Here is a 22,977-nt window from a genome sequence, read left to right on the forward strand (position 1 = left end):
CTGTCTCCAGCTGGAGGAGTCAGAGTTCACTTGTGCAGCAGCTGTGAAAGCACGGAAAGCAATGGAGGTGGAGATCGAAGACCTGCACCTGCAGATTGATGACATCGCCAAAGCCAAGACTGCGGTGAGGGACCGGGCTGCCTGGGGCAGGGCTCAGGGGGCTGAGGCAAAATAGAGCTTCAACTGTGGCTCCCTTCACCCCAGATAGGTCCCTTCACACCAGGACTTGCTGCAGGAAGAGCAGGCCTCCCCTCCTCTGCATCTCCCTACTCTGAGCAGAGGCCTAGGGGAGGAGCATGTGGAAGAGGGAGCCAGCAAGGGCCCATCTCCCTGTTTAACCACCTGCCTGCGGGAGCTTGGCCACAGGCTCCAACATCATAAATAAAGGCAGCTAATGTGGCTGAGGGATGTAAACAGGTGCCTAGAGATTAGCAGAAGCACCGATAAGAGGACAGGATGGCTCGGCTTCCCTCCCCTTCCCCCTGCCCAGCCCACTGACAAGCCCAAGCAGCAGCTAATTACAGCTCTTATTTAATGCCTCCCTTTTAATTCCCCACCTCTCCCACGGCCCATCCATCGGCAGAGAATTCATTACGGGGATGTGGCCACCGATACCTCCTTGGGCAGGGAATGGGACAGGGAGGAGGCTGGGCTGGGCTGGCAGCTTCGTGGCCCCTGAGCTAGTCACCTGGCTGCTGAGAGATGCCAATCTCACAGGCATGATTTATCCCCGTGACATTTGTGCTCCTCAGCAGTTTTCAGGTGAGTAATTCAAATTCCTTAATTGTGTTAAAAAAGGCTGTTATAAAATTACCATTTTATTTAAATCTGAGTTAATAAATTTCTTGGCGGAGGCTTCCCCAGCTCCCCACAGCCCAGTAACAAGATGGATGGGGCAGAGAAAGAGCCAACACAGTCATTTTGGTTTGGAATTACAGGCTAATAGATTCATTCATTTCCTCAAGCTGCTGTTGGCTCTCTCTTCCCCTCCCCCAAGGAGGGGACTGGCTGTGGGGGCTGGATGCCCAGGGAGTGGGCAGTCCCAGGGGAAATGACAGTCTAAGCCAGGAGACCTTCACAGATTTGAAGGGTCCTTCCCTGGGGCCTGAAGGGGGCAGAGTACATGCAGGTCAGGGCCTGGACTGATAGTGCCAGAATGATGGGTCATTTGTTCTGGGCAGACCTTTTCTGCCTTCTCATTAGCCTCAAAAGAGCTGCCAGAAAGCAGCTGTCATTCAGCTCAGAGGCCCAGGGTCTGCCTATACTGCATACAGCCCTTTACCTCATCTCCCTGGCCCAGAGCAGGGCAGGCAGCTCCCTGAGTGTCACTGGTCCTAGGACCCACTCCAGTGTGCGGGCTCAGCCCATTATCATCTTCTTTTCTATGCCCCCGCCATTGGAGGTGGCACAGGAGGAGGCTTGGACTTGCCACCTGGAGCCCACAGGCACACCAGGCCTGATGCCCTCTGATCTGCCTTTGCCTCTGTCCAGCTGGAGGAGCAGCTGAGCCGCCTTCAGCGTGAGAAAAATGAGATACAGAACCGGCTGGAGGAGGATCAGGAAGACATGAACGAGCTGATGAAGAAGCACAAGGCCGCCGTGGCTCAGGTACCCCTGCCGGGAGTGCCCTCACGCTCTGCACCATCACCATCCTTCTGGTCTTCCTCATGGGTCTCCCACACAGCCGCTTGTTTTGGGAGGTGGCGGTGCAGTAACCTGGGTCCCCTGGTGTTCCAGCTGGGCTGGGCTAGCTGGATGTTTATGGGGGATCCTGCTTCTGATGCTCTCATCCCTTTCCCAGGCTTCCCGGGACCTGGCTCAGATAAATGATCTCCAAGCTCAGCTAGAAGAGGCCAACAAAGAGAAGCAAGAGCTGCAGGAGAAGGTGAGGACCAGCGGCTCCCTTGGGAGAAAGAGGGTGCCAGGGTTACTACATGTGGGAGGAACCCCCAAGTTCACAATTTAGAAGGTGCTTTTCTCTGTTATCAGTAATCCACAGAGCAGAGTAAGCTAGGAGCAAGAGCTAGGCTTGGAGCCATGTCACCATAGCAGACATTTGGGCTTCAGCTGCCTCATTTCCCATCTCTATTCCCTCTCTAGTCCTTAGCTTTCTCCTTTCTCTCCGAAGGGCAAGATCTGTGCCAAGCGCTGGGGCAGATGGGGGTGGCCTCTGGCTTGGGGCCCCATTCTCTTTCCTCCCCAGTGCATCATCCCACTCCGCCTTCTGGTCACCATGGTGATATTGCCTGCCCCAGATGCAGCCTCCTCCCTTTCTGGGCTCAGTTCTTTCTTCTCTTCTGCCCCTGACCTCTAGCTACAAGCCCTCCAGAGCCAGGTGGAGTTCCTGGAGCAGTCCATGGTGGACAAGTCCCTGGTGAGCAGGCAGGAAGCCAAGATACGGGAGCTAGAGACACGCCTGGAGTTTGAAAGGACGCAAGTGAAACGGCTGGAGGTGGGTTCGCACTTCTCTCGGGCCATACCAAGCAGGGAAGAGCTGCCCCAGAGCTGGAGCCGCGCATGCTCAGCAGGGCTGGGCAAACCCCTGGACACTCCTCAGAGGCTTGTGCCTCGCTGCCAGGCCAGCTGACGGGCGGGTGCTTCATTCTCACCCTGCCTGGCCTGCTCTCTGGGTACCGTGGAGCCCGCCTGCTTTACATTCTGTTTCCGTGCTTGCTTTCTGCCAAGGGACCAGAGCAGCTTAGCTCTTCGTCTTCATATTTTCCTCCACCATGAGTTCCCCCCGCCTGTTCCCCTCAACCGGCTCTCTGGCAGGGTCATAAATATGCAGTGGATGGTGCCACTTCTGTGCAGACTGGAGCCTCTTCTCTCATCTGCCCTCCCTCTCCTCCTCTCCCCTTCCCTGCTTTATTCCCTTTCTTCCTCACTTCTTCCCGCCCTCCTGTCTCTGCTTTTTCTCTCTCTCTTTCTTTTTCTTGATTATAGCCCTATTCTTTCTTCTCCCTTCATATTTTTTCCTCTCCCCAATCTTATTTCTCTTTCTCACCCTCTTCTCATCCCAGTCTCCTCTCCCTTTATTATAAAGTTCATTCACTTTTTTTTGTTTGAGATGGTGTCTCACTCCGTTGCCCAGTCTAGTGCAGTGATGTGATCATGGCTCACTGCAGCCTCGACCTCTTGGGCTCAAGCAATCAATCCTCCCATCCTCCTGCCTCAGCCTTCTGTGTAGCTGGGACCACGGGCATGTGCGGCCTCCCATGCCTGGCTAATTTTTGTATTTTTTGTAGAGACAGGGTCTTGCTTGTTCTCCAGGCTGGTCTCGAACTCCTAGGCTCAAGCAATCTGCCTGCCTCAGCCTTCCAAAGTGCTGGGATTACAGGCATGAGTCACCAAGCCAGGCCCTATTTTTCTTTCTCTTTCCTTTAATCCTTCTCCTTTTTTGTTCACCTTTTCTCTATCCTTTTATCCTCTTTCCTCCAAACTGGAGTTTCCATATTCCAAATTCAATCCTTTTTCTTTTCTTTCTTTTTTTTTTTTTTTTTGAGACAAGGTCTCACTGTCACCCAAGTTGGAGTGCAGTGGTATAATCTCAGCTCACTGCAATCTCCACCTCCTAGGCTCAAGCAATCTTCCCATCCCAGCCTCCTAAGTAGCTGGGACTATAGGTGCATGCCACCATACCCAGCTAATTTTTGTATTTTTTGTAGAGATGGGGTTTCACCATGTTTTCCAGGCTGGTCTCAAACTCCTGGGCTCAAGCAATCCACCTGCCTCAGGCTCCCAAAGTGCTGAAATTACAGGCGTGAGCCACCATGCTGGACCAATCCTTTTTCTTTCGGTCTCCAAAGCCAGCATGGGCCAGCCCCTTCCATCTCTGGCAGAGCAGATAGCAAGAGAGAGACAGAAAGGATTCTCTCCTGGGTTTACACCTGTCTCACCTTATTTTTAAGTTCTTGAGGGTTTTTTTTTGTTTTTTGACACGGAGTTTTGCTCTTGTTACCCAGGCTGGAGTGCAATGGCGCGATCTCAGCTCACTGCAACCTCTGCCTCCTGGGTTCAGGCAATTCTCCTGCCTCAGCCTCCTGAGTAGCTGGGATTACAGGCACACGCCACCATGCCCAGCTAGTTTTTTGTATTTTTAGTTGAGATGGGGTTTCACCATGTTGACCAGGATGGTCTCGATCTGTTGACCTCGTGATCCACCCGCCTCGGCCTCCCAAAGTGCTGGGATTATAGGCTTGAGCCACCGTGCCCGGCCAGTTCTTGAGTTTTTAAGCATTTGTCTCCACACCTTCGATTCTGCCTGGGCCCTGTGTTGATGAGTGTGGTTGGTAAGGGGCAGCCCTACCACCTCCTACATCAACTCCCAGTCCATGGAGCAGGCACTTAGGTAGGGATGGAAACAGGTGGGCATCTAGAGGGCATTAGTAACCTGGAGACAGGAGGAGAGCACAACTGACCCTCCCAAGGTGGGGTTGCAGCCCTCAGGAGAGCTGGAGAGAGTTAGGGGAAACTTGAGAGTTTATTTTCTGCCCGCACCAACCCCAGGCTGGCTAATAATATTTTGATCCCTATTTTACATACAGGAAGGGTTACCCAAGGTCACAGAGCTATCAAGGGACAGAGAGGCCATTGGTCTGGTGGACACAGGGCAGGCCCACAGGATCTGTCTCCTTTTCTCTTGGGCCTAGTCCCTTTCTGCACCTCTGTCTCTCAGGTTCCCTTCTGCTCATAGAGTTTTGTGATTTAGATTCATAGGATGTTAAACATGAATGGCCCAATCCTGCAGCCTGGCTCTGTTATTTTAGGGACATAGAGGCTAGAGGCCCAGTCAGAGGTAGAACCAGGGTTACAAGCAGATGCAGGATTCTTTGCTCACATTCAACCCCTCTCTCCAGTTTATTTCTTGCTCGGCATCCCACTACCTGGTGGGAGATTCATTAGGCTTAGAAAGATGCTCTCTGCTTGGAATCTGATGATTGTTTAGTCTCTCCTAATCTAGAACTCCAGTAAAGCCATTTAGTCTGAGCACAGGATCTAGCTTTTGGGGCTTCTGGGTTCAGAGTCCCTGCAGGAAGCCCTACTGACCTCAGAGGCCTCTACAAACTGTGTCAATACGGACAGGCCCACTAGGCTGTGCCCAGAACACTCCCTCAGTCTTGGTGTAGTAATGATGATAATAGCATCTTTCATCTTTCAAAGTGCATTCACATTCATTACCTTATTCATCCTCAGAAGACCCCTGGGGGGCAGGTGTTATTCTGCCCCCATTTTACAGAAAAGCAAGGGAAGCCTCAGGATTGCTAGCCCAGGTAGCCAGTGAATGGTGGAGCCAGAGCTCTGACCCAGGCCTCCTGACCCAGAGCTCTGCCACACCCTCCCTCTGCCCTGGCTGACGGGCCTACCTGCTGTGTCTTTCTTCCCCACCTGCCTGTCCAGAGCCTGGCCAGCCGGCTCAAGGAAAACATGGAGAAGCTGACTGAGGAGCGGGATCAGCGCATTGCAGCCGAGAACCGGGAGAAGGAGCAGAACAAGCGGCTACAGAGGCAGCTCCGGGACACCAAAGAGGAGATGGGCGAGCTTGCCAGGAAGGAGGCTGAGGCGAGCCGCAAGAAGCATGAACTGGTAATGCCCCCCCATCCCCCACGGGCCCCACATGGCAGCCCCCTGAGTAGCTGCTGAGTGTATGTCTCACTCTGGCCTGGTTGGGGATAGGCTGCAAAGAATTTGGATGAGTCAGAGAATGGGAGGGAGGAGGGAGGATATCAAGAGGATAGACCAGAGAGCCAAAGGCACTGGAGGCTCCCTCAGGCCCCCACAGCCCAGCAGCACCAGAGCGGAAAAGGCTCTGGAAGCCTGTGTCAACCCTCAGGTAGCGACCCCATGGCTGGGAGGGACTCAAAGCAGGCTTCTTCTGGGCATCTGCGGGAGAGGCTAGCCATCCTGTAACATGGGCTGCCCCCTCCCTCCTAGGAGATGGATCTGGAAAGCTTGGAGGCCGCTAACCAGAGCCTCCAGGCCGACCTAAAGCTGGCATTCAAGCGCATCGGGGACCTGCAGGCTGCCATCGAGGACGAGATGGAGAGTGATGAGAATGAGGACCTCATCAACAGGTGAGGGGTGGCCTCTGGGGCATCTGCAGCCAGCACAGAGGCCCTCTAGACCGCCTCTGGAACCAGGCCACCAGGTAGAACAGCTGCAACCTCTGCCTCCCCATGACCGAGCCACCAACCCCCACCCTCCCTTTACTGCCAGACCCCAGCATGGCCTGTCCTGCAGGGCCAGAGGGTGAGACAGGTACACTCTAAGTGAGGCCCCCCGCCCAGTCACCCCTCCCTGGACCAGGCCCTCCTGCTCTGCTTGCTCAAGATGAGTTATTCCCCCGTTTAGCTGCATTTCCGATGGCGTCTGCCCCACTCTGGGGAGAGCAGAGATTTAAAGGCTGTGATGCCTTGTTACTATGCCAGAGATTTTCTCATAAAACCCACCCAGGGAATGGTTTGGATAGAGAGAGAGGTTTGTAGTCTTAGATGGATGAGGAAGTCACAAGGAAGGAAGGCTGGCAGTGCAGGGCAGCGCCAGGCCTTGGAGAAGTTCCCACAGTTTCACTAGGCACACCCTAGACCTGCCCGCTTCCCACCTCAGGGCTAGGGCCCCTCCTGCAGGCAAGTCTGGGGTAGCACAGACAGCCTGCTGCATTAGGGCAGGGGAGAGATGCCAGGGACAGCCCAGATCAGGTTCTGAGGACAGCACTATCACGCATCCCCCTACCTGGTCTCAGCCAGCCAGAGCTGGCTCTTGCTGAGGGAAGAGAGGTCCTCAGCTAAGGGGTCCACCTTGGATTGCCCATTCATTTCCTCTGTTTCCTCTGGACCCCTTGCCCACCCTTTTCTCTCTATTTCTAGTTTACAGGATATGGTGACAAAGTATCAGAAAAGAAAGAATAAACTGTGAGGACTGGAGCGCATGTGCTCTCTTGCTGTCCTCGGGGGTATCTAACCACCCCTAACACTGGCTCACACCCTGGGGCTGCTGCACGCCGCATGTGGACACAGCCTCCCCACACTCCTGCCTCGCTGGTCTCTAACACTAACACTCTGACTCTGTCCTCAGGGGATGCTGGGAGTGGGTGATGAGGTGTGCTCCCTGGAAAGCTGCAGCAGGCCTAGGCACCCCTGGTAGGCAGGATAGGGGGCTCCTGCAGAAAGGAAGGCACAGCCTATTTGAGAAGTCTACCTTCCTGAGCTCTAGCACGTTCCTCCCTCAAAAACGAAGTGTGGCCATCTCTCTGGCCTATTTCTCTGGGAAAAAGTTTGTTTGGACTGGATCTGTCCACATCCTTGGCCTCCTTAGGAACCTGAGCTGCCTGAAAGAAGCGGGTATGTTTCATCTTTAAAGGTTCACCACCTTCTCTTGGCAGACAAGGGTAGAAGGTGAGGGGCATCTCCGAGTTTCTTGTTTAGAGAAAGCATTCAGGCAGCTAATCATGGGCTGCTCTGCTGTGGCGGGGAAAGGGAACACAGCCAGATGTGTTTACTTTACTCCCTGCGGCACCGTGGGCAGAGGGAGGCCCTGGCGGCCTGTGTGCTGGTGCTGTCTGTCAGGTGGTGGGAAGCCCAGGATATCCACCCCTCTCTTTTCCGTCTTTCTGGGTGGGAGCTGGACAGCAAATGCAGATGCGCAGGCCTTCAGGCAGAGCGGGCTGATCCTCCATCAAGTTCGACAGGGTTGTTTTTGGAGGCTGTTTTTCTAGCATGGCATTGGGTTTCTTCCCTTACTCTCTCTTGCCTGGTAGGCCCCCTCCCCTGGCCAAGATGGGCTGGTGGCAGCACACAGGACTCGGTGAGAGCTAATGATAAATGTAATAGTGTGTAACAGTGATAGAGGGCCGCTGGAGCCTGGTTGTCACACACAATTAATATCCCCCGCCGTTCTGTCTCCGTTTGTTTGTTCCCCCGCGATTCGGCTCCCAGTTAACTAATAGCACATGAGCCCGGACATAAATTGTATTTGACTGGAGGTTTAATTCCGACCATTTAAAATTTCAACTGCCCCTGAGCCTGCCTGCCCCTGGAGTTTGTTTATGGGCCTGATTATTTAAGGAAAAGAACATCTTCTAGATGCTTGCAACTAAAAGGAAGGTGAGGGCAGGTAGGCCAGCTTTGCAAACCATCCACTGCTCTGAATATAAGAGGAAAATTCATATTCTGGGCCCAAAACTGTCTGTCCCCTGTGTGTTTCAACCCTGCCATCCTTGGGCGGTAAGAGCTTCAAGGGCTGATAAAATGCGCATTTAAGATCATATTCTAAACTACTGCCAGGCATGCACCCACACAGGCACACCGCACATGCACACACACGCACACCGGTGTGCGCTCACATAGACGCATGGGGACGTGCAGCTCTAACCAGGTTCCGGCTGATGGCAGAGGGGCGGTGTGGCTCCTTCCTCAACAGCTCTGGGCCCCAGCTCCAAGTTATTGAGCCCAGCGCACTAAGGCAGGCAGAAAAATAATGTTTCGATTTACTTAGAGATACAGTTGTTATTGCCATAACCTTAATGAAAGCAGTAAACAGCACAGTATTAAGGTAGATTTATACAGAAACGCTTTTAACATGTAGACATAGATTTTGCGATGCATACAGCACCTCCTTTCTAAAAGCAATCAATATGGTTATGAACGGCGTGATAAATTATAGGCTCTGAAGCTAGAGAGGGAGGTTTTTTGCACGGGTGTATAAATCAGGTGGTATTGGTGTTCCATGGGGCCCATGCACCACAGTAAATCTGCCAGGCTCGGACAGGCACAGGGCTTGCATTAGCAGTTTCGAGGCTGTCTGCTAAATTCCTGTTTACCCGGGGCATCAGCCAGCCTCGTCTTTGTTATAATTCTGTATTTGATGGAAGCCCATAAAATATGCCTCTTTATTCCCCTCCCCATGAGTTGGGCTCTCTCCTGGTCCCCAGAACAATCTGGTGGTTTTGTGTGTGCCTGTGTGTGTGTGCATGTGCCTGTGTGGCTATTTATTTAAGAACATAATTCAGGAATGGAGCCATTCCTGTTGACACAAAGGAAAGGAAATTTATATCAAGGAGAAATCCTAGCCTGTCCGTAGCAGGGGAACTTGGTGAGCAGACATTCTGCAGAATTTTAGAAGCAGTCTTACCCAAAAGCTGTCTCCAAGCCCAGCTCCTTCATGAGGAGGGTAACCATGACTTCAGCCTCAAAATTTGACTCTTTGGGCTTTCCTGTAAGTGCTAAGGTCAGCTCTGTCAGACGAAGCACTTTTGAGCAAGGGCTGGGGGCTACCTGACAAGGCAAGAAGAGACCTTGAGCAACAGGGCTCTGGGCTGGGACTTTCTGAGCCCAGCTGGGCCTCCAGGGACAATTTAGGTGCTGTGACTGTTGCTAGTCCCTCTGGAAATGCCAATGCCTCTCCTTTTCCTTTCTCTGTTTCTTAAGAGCCAGAGAAGCCACAGGGTGGATCTGGAATATGGCCTGGGCCTCCTTAATCTAGAGCCCAGGTTGGTGCTGCCATCTGCTAAGGAGACCTCCAGCTTCAAGCTAACTCCAAATCCTTTGAAACTCTTGCCTTCTGCTCTGTGACCAACAGCCTAGCTCTTGTAACAAAGACATGGAAAATGACAGTAGCCATAGCCACAATTTGAGGAGTGACAGACAAGAAACAGCAGAGTAGTCCTCAAGGAGTCACCAAAGGACCCAGGGCTCCTCTTCTTAGCTCGGAGCCATTTAGGTATAATTGATAAGTGGATGGTCTTTCGGTAATTCTCCTTGGGTTGGTCAGCTGAACAGCGGCCTGTCACAGATAACTGGCATGGGAGCTGCCTCCATGCTCCTCAGTTTCTTCTTGGTGGCTGTCATACAGTGTGGCTGCTGAGTGGGGACAGGTTCCTTGTGAATGGTGTGCTCTAATCTCTCTCATTCTCCCCCCAACTCACTGACTCGCATGCCACCCACATGCCCCCTGCCCAAGACACCCCGTGTACCCCCTTCTGCTCTCCTCCTGGGCAGCAGGTGCCCATCCCTTGCCTGGCCTTGCCTACCTTTCTGCTCCTCATCCCTACAGTGAGGGAGACTCGGATGTGGATTCGGAGCTGGAGGACCGGGTTGACGGGGTCAAGTCCTGGTTGTCAAAAAACAAGGGACCTTCCAAGGCAGCTTCTGATGATGGCAGCTTGAAGAGTTCCAGGTGAGCATGTGGTCTTGAGCTGGGAGGAAAAGCCATCTCGTGCCACCAGGAATGGATGAGCAGCGCCTGGATCCCATGAGGGCAGGCCTGCATCTCTTGCCTGGCGTCTGTGAAAATAGCCCAGGTGTGCTTCTGGCATGTGCATGAGCACAGGAAGAGGCTTAGTTTCTTCTTATCCAGGGCTGCAGCTCCCTTATTTTTCTAGGTAACGTTTTCCCATTAGGCTCCGGGCTTTGCTTTGGCGTAGGTTTGTCATCTCCACTTACTCAACAAATGTTGAGCAAACTTCCTGGTAGTTCACACTCTTGGAATCAAGACTGGGATGGAGCACAGGGCACTCTTGATCCCACAGCCCTGGCCGGCTCTGGATCTCTGACATCTTACCATGAAAAGCAGCAAAAGAGACACCAGTTCCACTGATTCTTGTCCCAGCTACAGGCACATTTGTCTTTCTCTGCCCGTTCTCTCCTTCCTCTAATCTCTTCACTGCCCCCATGTCTTTCTTCCTAATAGCCACTAGGGGAACAGGCTCTCTGTTTTCTAGCCAGTCATAGTCATCTGATTATATACAGTCACCCCTGGAATCCAGAGCTTCCCCTTCCCTGTCCCTTTCCTACGGACCAGTGTGGCAGTAGGGAGAAAGAACAGCCCTCAGCCCCCTCCCCTCCTAAAGCCACATCCCTACTCCCCTCCCACAACATAGAATCCTCCCTGCAACCCAAGCCCATCCTGATCCTCCAGGGCACACCTTTCTCCATCCCCTCCCAGAGATAGGAGGTAGACTGGGTAGGAAAAGTAACATCCCTCCCTCCCTTCTCCGGCTCCCTTGAGGCCCCGTCCCCAAGCCTGGCCCCTCATCAGAAGCACCCAGTGGCCCCCTCTAATTGGTTTAATTTATTCGGCCAAACAACATTTTGTTATTGCAGATAATGCCGGCTTCCCCGCCCCACTGCCGCGGTTCACCACGGCGTGGCACAAGGCTCCAGGTAGTTGACAATGAAATAAATTGAACTAAACGTTTAGAGGGGGAAAAGTGATGAAATAGAACAATAGTCTAATTTACATGACATTCTCCATGAAGCTATTTTCACTGACGCAAATTATTTTGCTTCATTTCCTCCGACACTCTCACCACCACCACTTTGCCAGGGCTGCCGTTTTCTCCTCCTTTCGCCTCCCTCCCCCTGTGTCTTTATTCTCTGGGTTTAATGCTTGTTCATCTCTCTCTCTCAACCTCCCTCCCTCCCTCCCTGCTGCCATCATCCATGGCTGCTTCTGTCATCCTCCCTGGGAACGGCCCTCTGCAGCCTCTCTAAGGAGGCCCCAGGGGTGGAGGAGAGGCCGGCCTCGGTGGTGAGCTCCCTGAGCTATCGGAAGCGGCTCACCCTGAAGGACTCCATCGGGGGCACTGGGGATGCAGATTCACTCTTCACATCCCTGAACGAGCGGGCGGCCTCCCCCGAGAGGCCCCAGCGGAAGGCCCGCGTGGGCCCCAGGGAGGAGCCAGGCCCAGGCAGGAAGTCCGAGGAGCCGGGGGAGGAGTGCAGCTCGGTCCTCTCCGGGGCCGGGGGGCGCGCGGGCCGGAAGCGGTGGGGCTCCGACTTCAGCCGGGCCTCCCCGGTCTCTGCACCCGTCAGCCGGGCCTCCTCAGCCACACGACAGGGCTCTGGTGAGGACAGGGCCACCTCCTCCCTGAGTTTCTCGCTGTCGGGCTCGCCCAGTTCCCGCCGCAGCGCCTCCCGGCTCGACAGCCTGTCCAGGACGCTCAGCCCTTCCCTGAGCCGGGCCTCAGGCCTAGGCCGGGAGAGCCCCGATTCCCACCTGTCCCTGGGCCGGAGCTGCCTGGACGAGTGGGACGACGGCGCCAGCATGGCCTTGAGTGAGACCTGCTCGCAGTACAGCCACCCGTCGCTGACCCGCAGTCTGTCGGTGCCACCGCGGCCGCGCAGCTCAGCCTCGGCCATGGACGAGCCTCCCAGCTCCAGCGTCCGCCCTGTCAGCCGTCACTCCTACCTGGACCCAGACCTGGAGGCTGCCATCAATGAGGTCTTGAGTTACAAGCCTGTTCCATTCAAACGGAATAGCCTGGAGCCCGACTCCGACGAGGATGACAGGAAGAGCATCCAGAGTGCCCGGAGCGCCCACCTGGATCCCCCAGAGCGAGCTGCCAGCATCCGCCGCTCCGCCTCCGCTGCTGATGTGTCCCGGTCCCACGGCGGCAGGAAGAGCCGGAGCCTGCGAAGGCGCAGGAGCAGAAGGAGCAGCTCCAGCTCCAGCTCCAGCTCCAGCTCTGAAGCTTCCTCGGAGCACAAGAGGCGGAAGAAGGGGCGCTCTCGGAAGAGCAAGAAGTCCAAATGTAGGAGAAAGAGAACAGAGACAGAGTCTGAGTCCTCCTCGTCATCATCCAGTGGCTCAACCGTGTCCAGCCACAGCCGCTCCAGTGTGAAGAAGGGCCCAACTGCAGAAAGTGAAGAGGCCAGGCAGACGCACCGGCTGTCGAAGAAGGAAGAGAAGAAGCGCAAGAAGGAGGTGGACAGCCTGATGATGCGGTACCTCTACCGGCCTGAGAGCGACTAGTGCAGTAGGTGGCCCCGGCCTGGGTTCAGCATGGCGTGTCCCACCTGGTGTGAACTAACATGCTCCCTGCCCCACCGGTGGCCACCTCAGGTCCCACCCGAATTCTTCTTGGGCATGCCTGGCTTCGGAGAGCCTCCTGGCTGCCTCGGAGAGCAGGGGCCCGCCAAGGTGGTCAGCCTTCTTGAGCCCAGAGCCCCAACAGTTGATCTCTGGTGATGTCATAGCTCCCACTTACAAGTCCTGACCCTGGACCAGGGACAGGGACTGTCCTTAATAACTGCCACACTTTAGTCATTTAGCCCTCATAGTAGCTCCATGACAAAGGTCTCATTAGCCTGGTTTCATAGAAGATGAAGCTGAGGTTTGGAGAGGTTAAATCATTTGCCCTGTGGTCACACGCAGCTGGGAAGGGTTGTTGCCAGTGTCTGAGTGGGGTCTGCCCACCTCCAACCCTCTTGCCCTTACCCATTCCTCCATACCACCAGTGCAGAGCACATGGTGACATGTTTACTGTGCGAGCCTGGCAGCACCCATTCAGGAGCTTTCGTTCATGGCCCCAACAGGCTGGGCCCAGGAAAGGTCCCAAGCTGACACCCCAGCTGTGGTTGGTGCACATCAGTGATCCTAAGCTATTATGGGGCCTTTTGCTCAGCTCTCCCTCCCCCTACCTCACCCCCACAAAGCCACCTTCCTCTCTGGCATAGATCTCAAGCCTGGGAGTACAAGGTTCACAGGGCTGCAGCCCACACAGCACCACACCCTACAGCAGACCCAGGAGATGCCTGACTCCCTCCCCAGCCTTCCCACCAAAGGCCCACACATGGGTGTCACCTCAGTTCTACTCATCTTGTAAAGTTCTAATGAATAGAAATTAGCAGCTGCTGAGTGACAACCCCCTCCTGGCTCTCCTGCCTCCCCCAGCTCTTCTCCCTGTGGGGAGGGAGATCTAGCAGTTAGGCGCTTTATGCCCACACCCCCACCGTGAAAGAAGGGCAGAGCCTGACTCATTGGAATCCCATTGTTGGCAGTTTCCCTGGTGGGTGGTGACATTTTAGATCACCCTGCTTATGTGAAGCTGTTTTTGGCAGGGTGCCCTTCCAGGGCAAGCTTGCTGCTTCCCAGGAGGTATGACCCCCGAGTGCAGCCCCCTGGGACACGAGCATTTATTTCCCAGATGCATGAACTAACACACCTGTCGCATGCTTGTGCTGTGGAGCAGCTGGACATCCAGGCTGACTTTGAATGGATTATACCAAAAGGGACTGATTTAAGATCTTTTAAGGAATGGAGCAAGTGAAATGGCTCAGCCCTGCTCTGTCACTTCCCCCATGTAGCAGATGGTTACTGAGTGCTCCAGGAGGAACAGGAAGCATCTCTGTTGTACTAGGGAACCAGTGTTGGCTCCATAGTTAAGACAAGAGTCGGCCGGGCACAGTGGCTCACACCTGTAATCCCAGCACTTTGGGAAGCCGAGGCAGACGGTTCACCTGAGGTCAGGAGTTTGAGACCAGCCTGGCCAAGGTGGTGAAACCCCATCTCTACTAAAAATACAAAAATTAGCTGGGCGTGGTGGTGTGCACCTATAGTCCCAGCTACTTGGGAGGCAGAGGCAAGAGAATCGCTTGAACCTGGGAGGCGGAGATTGCAATGAACAGAGATCTCATCGCTGCACTCCAGCCTAGGTGACAGAGTGAGACTCCATCTCAAAAAGAAAAAGTTAAAATATTTGATCAGCCATCTTAGCCTTCCCCTTAGCAGGCATGCTAAGTGCCCCACACCTCTAGGGCAAGAAGTCAACTGATGGACCCAGGAGAGAGATTTGGAAAGCAAAGAGGGCCAGGCCTTTCTGCACACTGTGCCTCTACTCCAAGAAGGACATAGGCCTAAAGCAGGGCCATTCCACACTGACTGGTGACTGGCAGATTTCAGACCCCAGTGCCCTCAGCCCATCATCATCCTTGACCCCACAACCAGAAAGAACAAAAAACCAAAAGCCTGTTTCTTCCACCAGTCACCAGTGCAGTTCCTCTTTTCTACCAGGAAAGCTGGAGTAGCCCTGACACCCTATACACCACCACCTCTAAGAAGGATTGGATTCACTGTTGGTAGAGTGGCACCAAGCCAGAACCTAGCCAAGCAACACGGAGCCAGAGGGAAAAGGCCTGGGGAGGGAGGACCTCGGTGGCACTCAGCATCAACTGGCTTTGGGGTGGGGGCATGGGATGGAGCAGTCGCTTAGCTTCCCATCTGGTGATAAGGACCAGCAAGAATTTGCAGCAGGAATGCAGCTTCCATAATAAAGTCAAGGGGAGGGAAGCTGCTGCCCTGGGCTTGCCTGGCGGGAATTACTCTATGTACCAAATTGTTTGTGACAGCCTGAGCAGGAGACACTGGCTTGTGGGGAGGAAGGCTTTTTTAAACAATTTGGTTAAAATGTTCAAATTGCCAGCCCTGACTCTTGCCCTGGAGAAGAGGGCAGCTGCCTGCTGTTGGCTCCCTGATGGCTGGAGCAGTGGACGCCACTAAGGAGACTAGCTAAAGATCACCCAACCTAGAGACGAGCAATCTCGTGGGTCCACTGCCCAAGACAGAGAGACAGAGAGTTTACCACCTCCCTGGCAGCCTCTGCCCAGTATCTTGACAAAACAGTGTGGAAACCTGGCTGTCATTTATCCAGGTGTCTGCCTGGCAGGCACAAGAATGTGGGTGTGGGGCCTGGAGCCCCCACTTTGAAAAGAGGTGAGGCAGTGGAAAGGAGTAGAGGGCCCCTATTCAGCAGTTCACAGCACCCCGGAGCTCGCCAGCAGTGCCTCATTTGCATCTGGATTCCAGCCCTGGCATCTGCCTTGCCCCCCTCTGCCCATAAAATAACCCCACTGTCTTCCCACAAAACGAGGTGCTCCTTCGCCTAACAGCAGATCCTAGCCCTGAGTGTCCAGAAATTCTATGTAAAAAATGAGAACCAAACCAGGCTCCCACTAATTTAGAATTCAAACAACCCCAAAGCTAAAATAACCCCAATTTTTTTCTGTGTTGCACAGTCATCAGTAAGCTTTATAATTTTGTCCTAGAAAACCCCCCACCCCCAGAGTCCTTAAGTGCCTTTGGCCTATCAAAGTGAGACTCATTTATGTTCAGTCTAGTTTGTATTAAATGTGTTTTGTGCTATACTGATTCCTTTAAAAATGGTAATTCATTCATGAGAAATACGATAACTATTAACCAGACTGTCCCATTCCTGAGCCATTTTGCATAATTGAACATGTATTCTATCAGCCTTTTCCTTTCCCCCAGGGACAGAGAGAGAAGTATCTTTACATAACCCCTGGGCACTCGCCCAAGCCAGCAGAATTCAGGTTTGGTCTTTTTTTTTTTTCCTTAGGTCATCCCATCTAGTTGCAGGGTGAAATCGTCCAAAGTCTTTGAGGTCTGAGAGTCCCAGATTCAAGTTTACATATTGGCTGTGTGGCCTTGGGCAAGATCCTTTCATCTCTTTGGACTGGCTTCCTCGTAATATTTCATAGGGTTATTGTGAAAAGTAAGAGAATCCGTCTTGGGTGCCTAGGCCATGTCTTACTCACACGAGTACTCAGTGAGCAGATCTTGCCCTCTGCATCTCTCACTGCCACCTTGGGAAAAGCTGAGAAGGTGGTCCTTTCTGCAGAACCATGACTCCGCCTCTTTTGGTTTGGGGATAGAACTTTAAATGGACTAGTAAACAAAGAGCCCTTTTCAGCTTCTTAAGTCAGAATCGTAGGCAGCAGGAACATGGAACTGCTGTTTGCCGAAGTTGGAACTGTCTAGGATCTGGAAGCAGGGCTGCAGCTCCAGGGACCCAGCTGAGTGTGGCGCACCAGTAGGAGAGGAGCCACAGTGGGCTGTGTATTCTGCAGTTGTTTTGAAGCGAGAGTGCACTTGAACTGACAGAGGCAGTGGAGGCAGGAGGAGTAGAGGAAGGTGGCCCTAAGGCTTTGAGAGAAAGAAAAGGGAAGGTGGATGGAGCTGTGAGATGAGGTCCCCTCTTCCCTGTTCAATGCCATGATCCTGCTCCATCCAGGGGAAGAGACGTCTTCACATCCGGGTTAGCTAGAAGCCTCCAGAGCCAGCAGCCTGATGAAGACTCTAAGTTATGTTATTGTACTAAGAAAGGGGCTTTTCCCCTTGGGCCACCCTAAAACAGGTCTTCCCAGCCTCTCCCTCCTGAGCCTCCATTTCTTATGAGTAGATGATGCCATGGTAAAGGGTAAAAATTCTCACAGGCCTCAGGGAGCTGTCATTAGAGAAAAGGGTTCAGATCTGGGAGTATTTGATGGGGAAAGCGCCTCCTTCTCAGAGGGAATCTTTTTAGGAATCGGTTGCCTAAGAGAACTTCTACCCTAGACAGGTTGTAATCACCAGACCTCTAGGCCAATGTGGTTCATGGACTGCTTGCTTCAGAGCCTTCTGGAAAAGGACTGAAAATGCAGAATTCCTGGGTTGTACCCAACAGCCAGTGATTCAAGATTTCTAAGAGGAAGGGCCCAGGAGCCTGCATCAAATTCTTATGCCAGCTCGAGTCTGAATCAAATTCTTATGCCAGCTCGAGTCTGAGACCCACTGCTCTCAGCATCCCTTTTCTTGGAGCTTTAAAAGCTTCCAGAGTCTCCTTCCTGTTACCACTCTGAGTATCTTCCAAGTAAGCCAAGGAAGGTTTTTACCTAACAATGTTTGGCTTTTGGGGAGTGCTCTGATGCGGCTTTGTGGGCCTCTAGAACCAAAGGCATGGGTGCTTAAAGGTAGGAGTGTCATTTGTCCCTAACCTTATTCCTCTGTCCCTGCAGCCCCACCAGCTACTGGAAGTCCCTTGCTCCTGACCGGTCAGATGATGAGCACGACCCTCTCAACAATACCTCCAGACCCCGATACTCCTACAGCAATCTGAGTGACAGCGACGACACAGAGGCCAAGCTGACAGAGACCAGTGCATAGCCCAGGGGAGTGGCTTGCAGCCCTCTCACCCTATGGCCTGCAGCTGCCTGGGCACCTCTCCCAAGAAGTGGTGGGGCCCTCATCTCTCCCACCCGACTGCTGCTCTGCATGGGAAACACCCTGACCTCCTTCTGTCAGGGGAACTTTCCAGGCTATGGGTGTCTGATGTCTCCACGTGGAAGAGGTGGGGGAAAGAGGAGTTTCTGAAAAGAGAACTTTTTGCTCCTCCCTGCCTCAATGCCACACTCTTGGCTTCTACCCTGGGCCACCGTGGGCAGTGGCAGGTAGCCTGGCACTGCATGGAGCCAGCACATTGACCTCCCTCTCAGCCCCCTGCTCAGGGACAGTGGGCAGGTTGCCTACTGGGACACTCTAGGTTGCTGGGTCCATGGGGAGGATTGGGGGAGGAGCAGTGATGCCTTCCCTCTGGTGTGGGATGGGGGCTCTCTCTTCTTGGTGCCTGCTGTCTTTCTACTTTTTAATTTAAATACCCAACCTCTCCATCACAGCTGCATCCCTCAGAGTGGGGCGGGGGGCGCTACAGTGGTGGCTGGGCCCCCCAGAAATTACTCGGGAATCTCATCTCACCTCCATTTTCACTCTTCAGAGAGCAGTTCTTTCTCTGCAGCTGGAGACACTGGTGAGCAGAGCCAGGTCCAGGTTCTAAGAATGAGGTGGGAGGGGCTCTCTGGTGCTTCTGGGCTGGGTTGAGCAAGCCCATGCAGACAAGGGTGCATGGGGACCATCCACACCTTCAGCCCCCACTCCACCCTCTTCGTCTCAGCGTGTTACGTGCAATGACCTATTTAAGATAAACCCATTCCAACTACACCAGTTCAGGGCTGATCCAAGCACTGCCTCCCTCCTGCTCTGTCCAGGTTGCCTGGACCATAAACTCAACTCGAGAGGGAAGGCTTGAGATTGAGGGCTTTGCAATCAGGAAAACTGAAGATGGAAGTTTTGGCCAGTGCTCATTAGACATGGGTCCTCACCCTGTGTCCTGAGCCTGTATCATTCTTCCAACTCACTGCCCCCAGACACAACACCATGTGGTCTGGAGGACCCAGCCCCCACCCTAAAAGGTTATCCTGAGAACTCCACCAGACTTGGAAGCCCAAGGGCAGTGCCTGGTGCTGCTCCCATCTGCCACCCCGCTTCTCTCCTGCAATTGGTTTGTATTCATTGGGCTGTGCTCCTCCCTATTTACCTGATGTATGGAAATAAAGGCCCTTTTCCTCCTGGCTGGGGCGGTTTTCCTGCCTGTTCCTTCAGGCTCAGGTAAAGTCCAGATTGGTTGTAGCAGGATAGGCAGAGGCAGGATTCTGATGGGGACCATGGGGACATCACCCTGATCTCTGGCCTGCTCCCCAAAGTGTCAGACCAATGCCTCTTGAGCCTGGGCAATGCATTTTGGGGCAGGCAGAGGTAGTGGGATGAGGGGATTGGTCAAGGAAGACACAAGCCCCTCCTTTTATGTGAAGAGCCTGGGGACTGTGATTCAGGTTTGCAGAGCCTTTCAAGCCTCATCCTGGCCTCCACAAGGGAATGTTGAGGTCTCTGATTATTAAATCTCACTAGTTACAGAGATTCCATCTTCTCTCCCTCTTTTTCATTTTTTTTTAAAGGATGCAAGCCCCTCTCATTAGAACATTTTTTTTTTTTTTTTTTTGAGACGGAGTTTCGCTCTTGTTATCCAGGCTGGAGTGCGATGGCGCAATCTCGGCTCACCGCAGCCTCCGCCTTCTGGGTTCAGGCAATTCTCCTGCCTCAGCCTCCTGAGTAGCTGGGATTACAGGCACGCACCACCATGCCCAGCTAATTTCTTGTATTTTTAGTAGAGACGGCATTTCACCATGTTGACCAGGATGGTCTCAATCTCTTGACCTTGTGATCCACCCACCTTGGCCTCCCAAAGTGCTGGGATTACAGGCATGAGCCACCACGCCCGGCTAGAACATTTTTTAAAAGTTTAATTTTAGTCATTTCAAAGGTGACTTTTTGATGAAAATTCTCAGAACTAGCTCTGGCCTACAGGGCAACTCGAAAAAGTTGGGAGCGCTGTCTCTGTGCCCGCTCGGTCTGTCTGCATGCCCCACTCCATGCTTTGTTCCTTCATTGACAGCAAAGAGGCAGCTCATGCAGAAGGGCAAGAAACAAATGACCCCCCTCCTTCTCTTCTACCTTCTGTAGTGTGGCCAGTTATAATGCCTGAACGAATAAAGTAGTTTGGGCAGATTGGTGGGAAAAGATGTCAAACAGCCCAAGTGCTGAGGCCCTGGTAATGTCAGCCACCCAGAAAGAGTCAGAAAGGGAAGGAGGGAGAAAAGTCTCCCAAAATGAGTGGGACAGAGTGAGAAGTAGATTTGTCTTGAACGAAGGAGACTGCCCCCTCCAATGCTCCATGATAGAATAGAGAAGAGGATAGAGACGGTAGTAAAAGTGAAGTTACTGTTTTTCTTTTGGTGACAGATTCTTGCTGTGACGCCCAAGCTGGAGTGCAGTGGCACAATCTCAGCTCACTGCAACCTCCACCTCCTGGGGTTCAAGCAATTCTCCCGCCTCAGCCCCCAAGTAGCTGGGACTTGCAGATGTGTACCACCACATCCAGCTAATTTTTGTATTTTTAATAGAGAAGGAATTTCACCATGTTGGCTAGACTGGTCTCAAACTGTGACCTCAAGTGATCTGCCTACCTCGCCTCCCAAAGTGCTAGAATTACAGGCATGAGCCACTGTGCCTGGCCTAAGTTACTTGGGGGGAAAAATAGACTGCTAGCTTGTGTTCAGTTCTATCACTCTCATCTTTTATTTCTGTTTTCACATAGCGCAGTACATTTTCTGTTTCTCCCAGGAACTAGTGTGACAAACCTCCCTGCCACCTTTAGATGAATTCCCAAATCTGTTCACTCATACTGAGTCAGGCCTCTGTTTAACTGGAAACTCCAACATCAACCTCCAATAACCCCACCTGGGATAAAAAGCTTTGTTCAAGTCAGAAAACATACTCACTTGCCTAACAGTTGAGAAATAGTTCATGACTGCCTGCTGTGCCTAGGCCCCATTCTGGGTGCTGGTGATGGATAAGGTCTCTTCCTTCATAAAGCGGAGGGAGGTAGACACAAAATACGTACTGCACTTCTTAGTGTGTGCAAGCTTGGAGTGGGTGGTTAGAGAGGAACACATCATAGTGTCCATCCTCCAGGGGCTCGTGGACGAGGGCTGGAGCAGATTCATGTTGAAATAATTACATAAGACATAACAAGGATGAAGAAGTTGCTTTGGACATATTATGGAGGGAGATATTCTCTTTGGCATGGAGAATTGGGAAAGCCTCTAAAAGGAGCTGGTATTTTGACCAGGGCTTGAAAATAGCACTTCCATAGGTAGACTTGCTGGGAAAGGCATACTGAGAAGAAGAGCTTAAACAAAGGTCCAGGGGCAAGGAAAGATAGGTGATGGTAGAACATGCCACAGGCTGGCTATGCATTGCCACATGTTTCTCCAAGTTTCAGCACAGCCCCTTGGCCAAGGTGGTGGGCTCCAGGCTGAGGAGACAATTCCTTGGCACCAGTTCCCCAGAGGAGTCCAGGAGCCTTTAGGGCCACCAAAGCCCATCTTCATTTTGGGTGTACCTTGAAAACTGTGCTGTTGGCCTTACCTGTACGTTCATGGTACCTCTCTCTGGTCCTTAAGATGCTGCGGAAGGCAGATCTGGCTCTTTGCAAGACTCAAAGCCAGCCTGCTAGATCCTCTCTATAATTGCAGATCCCCAGGATTGCTCTGACTCCTGAATAAGAGGCACGGGCGGGAACCAGCACCCTGTGGGACTCCCCATGGTGTCCAGTCTCTGCCTAGAAATGGCAGTGGCAGGCAGTGACCCCTAAATGGTCTTTTTTTCCTTGTGTCTCCTTGGCAGATTATCCCAGTTGTCCTTCCCCCATCCTCCCCCGCCCCCCCGCCTGGTGGCACAGACACTTAGTGATTTGCTCCTTAATTGTCCCCCAGCTAGGCTTCGCAGATGCCGCTCTTTAATCTCTCCTGATAAATGAATCACGCCGCTCCTTTAATCATATGTTCATATCCAAGCCAATTTGAATCAATTTGGCAGGGAGCGTGTTGCAAGAGATGCCATGACTGCTGTTTCTCCCCCAGGGCCCTGGAGCCAGAGCTGCTGCTGTCCTCACCCTCAGCAAAGAGCGCAGGAGGCCCATCCAGAGAAAGGATCTCCTACCTGAATAGTGGGGACTTTTAAAAGTCATCTAATTCATTCCTGACCTCCAAGCAGGCCATGTGGGACTGGAGGGAGATGGATTCCCAAAGGCCTCAGAAGTGGAAGGGAGGGGGATGAGTCCTTAGCCTGCGTTGGTCACTGAATAAAGGGCCCAATTTTCATCCCTGAGAGAAAGTACTGCCTTAAATCTAACCCTAATCCTTTCTGTTCCCTGTTCATTTCCACTGCACTGGTTCTCTGGGAAGCTGGAACACTTCATCACCTTTTATATAGCAACACATTCCAGACAAGTCTGTGATAATTTGTCCTTGCCTGCTTGGCTACTGGCAGCCACCCGACTCCTTTCATCTTCCCCAGGACGTATTTTCTAAAACCTCCAGCCTGGTGGGCAGGCCGGGACATGCTTGATAATGTACCAAGCTCTGCTGCCTTAGTGGCTGCTGCCTTTTCACCTCCAGAGTGGTGCCCACGTGCAGTAGTGAAAACAAAGCAAAAATAGACAAAACCTGCCAAACTGAGCTCTTCTGCCTCTAGCACTGTAACCTTGGAGAAGGGGCTTAACCTGTCAGGCCTCGGTTTCCCCATCTGTGGAACAAGGTAGTACTGCTGGCAAGAACCTTCTGGAGTCTAAATTCAGAGCTCCTTACCACAGCCAAAAGAATCTCCCACGCCCTTCCCCTTCATCCCCTCTAGTGAGGAACTTGAGGGATTGACGGGTGGTGCCAGTGGGGCCTCGAGATCCCGGTGCTGCGGAAGAAACGTCGTGCATGGTCTATTGGGAGTTGGTTTCCCTTCAGTCGCTCGGTTGAACCTCATCCTCTCATTTCCTCTCCTTCCCTAGCCTGCTCTGCCTTGCCATTCACTGGGAAAGCGAAAGTCATTAGCATATTCATATCTCATTTGCGTGTCCACTGTTCTTCGGCCTTGTGGTCCCGCCTCCGCGTGGAGGTTCTTTATTCAATAACAAGAAGCCACGCCTCTTAAAAGGGCAATGGGTTTTCTAGTCGCTGACAGGCGAGTCCATCTGGGTTG

The 22,977-nt window shown here is 52.9% G+C and overlaps 1 protein-coding gene across 36 annotated transcripts in view; it reads left to right on the plus strand.

Moving 5' to 3' along the window:
- MYO18A (myosin XVIIIA) overlaps nt 1-18,956 on the plus strand; it is a 104,404-nt gene extending 85,448 nt beyond the window's left edge. For 21 of the 36 annotated variants that reach the window (XM_035300896.3, XM_035300897.3, XM_054256151.2 and 18 more), the window contains 10 exons: nt 11-124; nt 1,492-1,608; nt 1,802-1,885; nt 2,315-2,452; nt 5,398-5,583; nt 5,932-6,071; nt 6,864-6,908; nt 10,048-10,170; nt 11,478-12,751; nt 17,568-18,956. In XM_035300896.3, the coding sequence (XP_035156787.3) occupies nt 11-124; nt 1,492-1,608; nt 1,802-1,885; nt 2,315-2,452; nt 5,398-5,583; nt 5,932-6,071; nt 6,864-6,908; nt 10,048-10,170; nt 11,478-12,747 (2,217 nt within the window). In that variant the 3' untranslated portion in view covers nt 12,748-12,751; nt 17,568-18,956. Of the gene's footprint in view, nt 1-10; nt 125-1,491; nt 1,609-1,801; nt 1,886-2,314; nt 2,453-5,397; nt 5,584-5,931; nt 6,072-6,863; nt 6,909-10,047; nt 10,171-11,477; nt 12,752-16,041; nt 16,104-17,567 lie in introns of all 36 variants that reach the window. The other 15 variants (XM_035300909.3, XM_078373945.1, XM_035300913.3 and 12 more) reach the window with 5 other exon arrangements.
- The last annotated feature ends 4,021 nt before the right edge of the window (nt 18,957-22,977 follow it).

The sequence above is a fragment of the Callithrix jacchus genome, chromosome 5 (assembly GCF_049354715.1).
Source record: "Callithrix jacchus isolate 240 chromosome 5, calJac240_pri, whole genome shotgun sequence".
Lineage (NCBI taxonomy): Eukaryota > Metazoa > Chordata > Mammalia > Primates > Cebidae > Callithrix > Callithrix jacchus.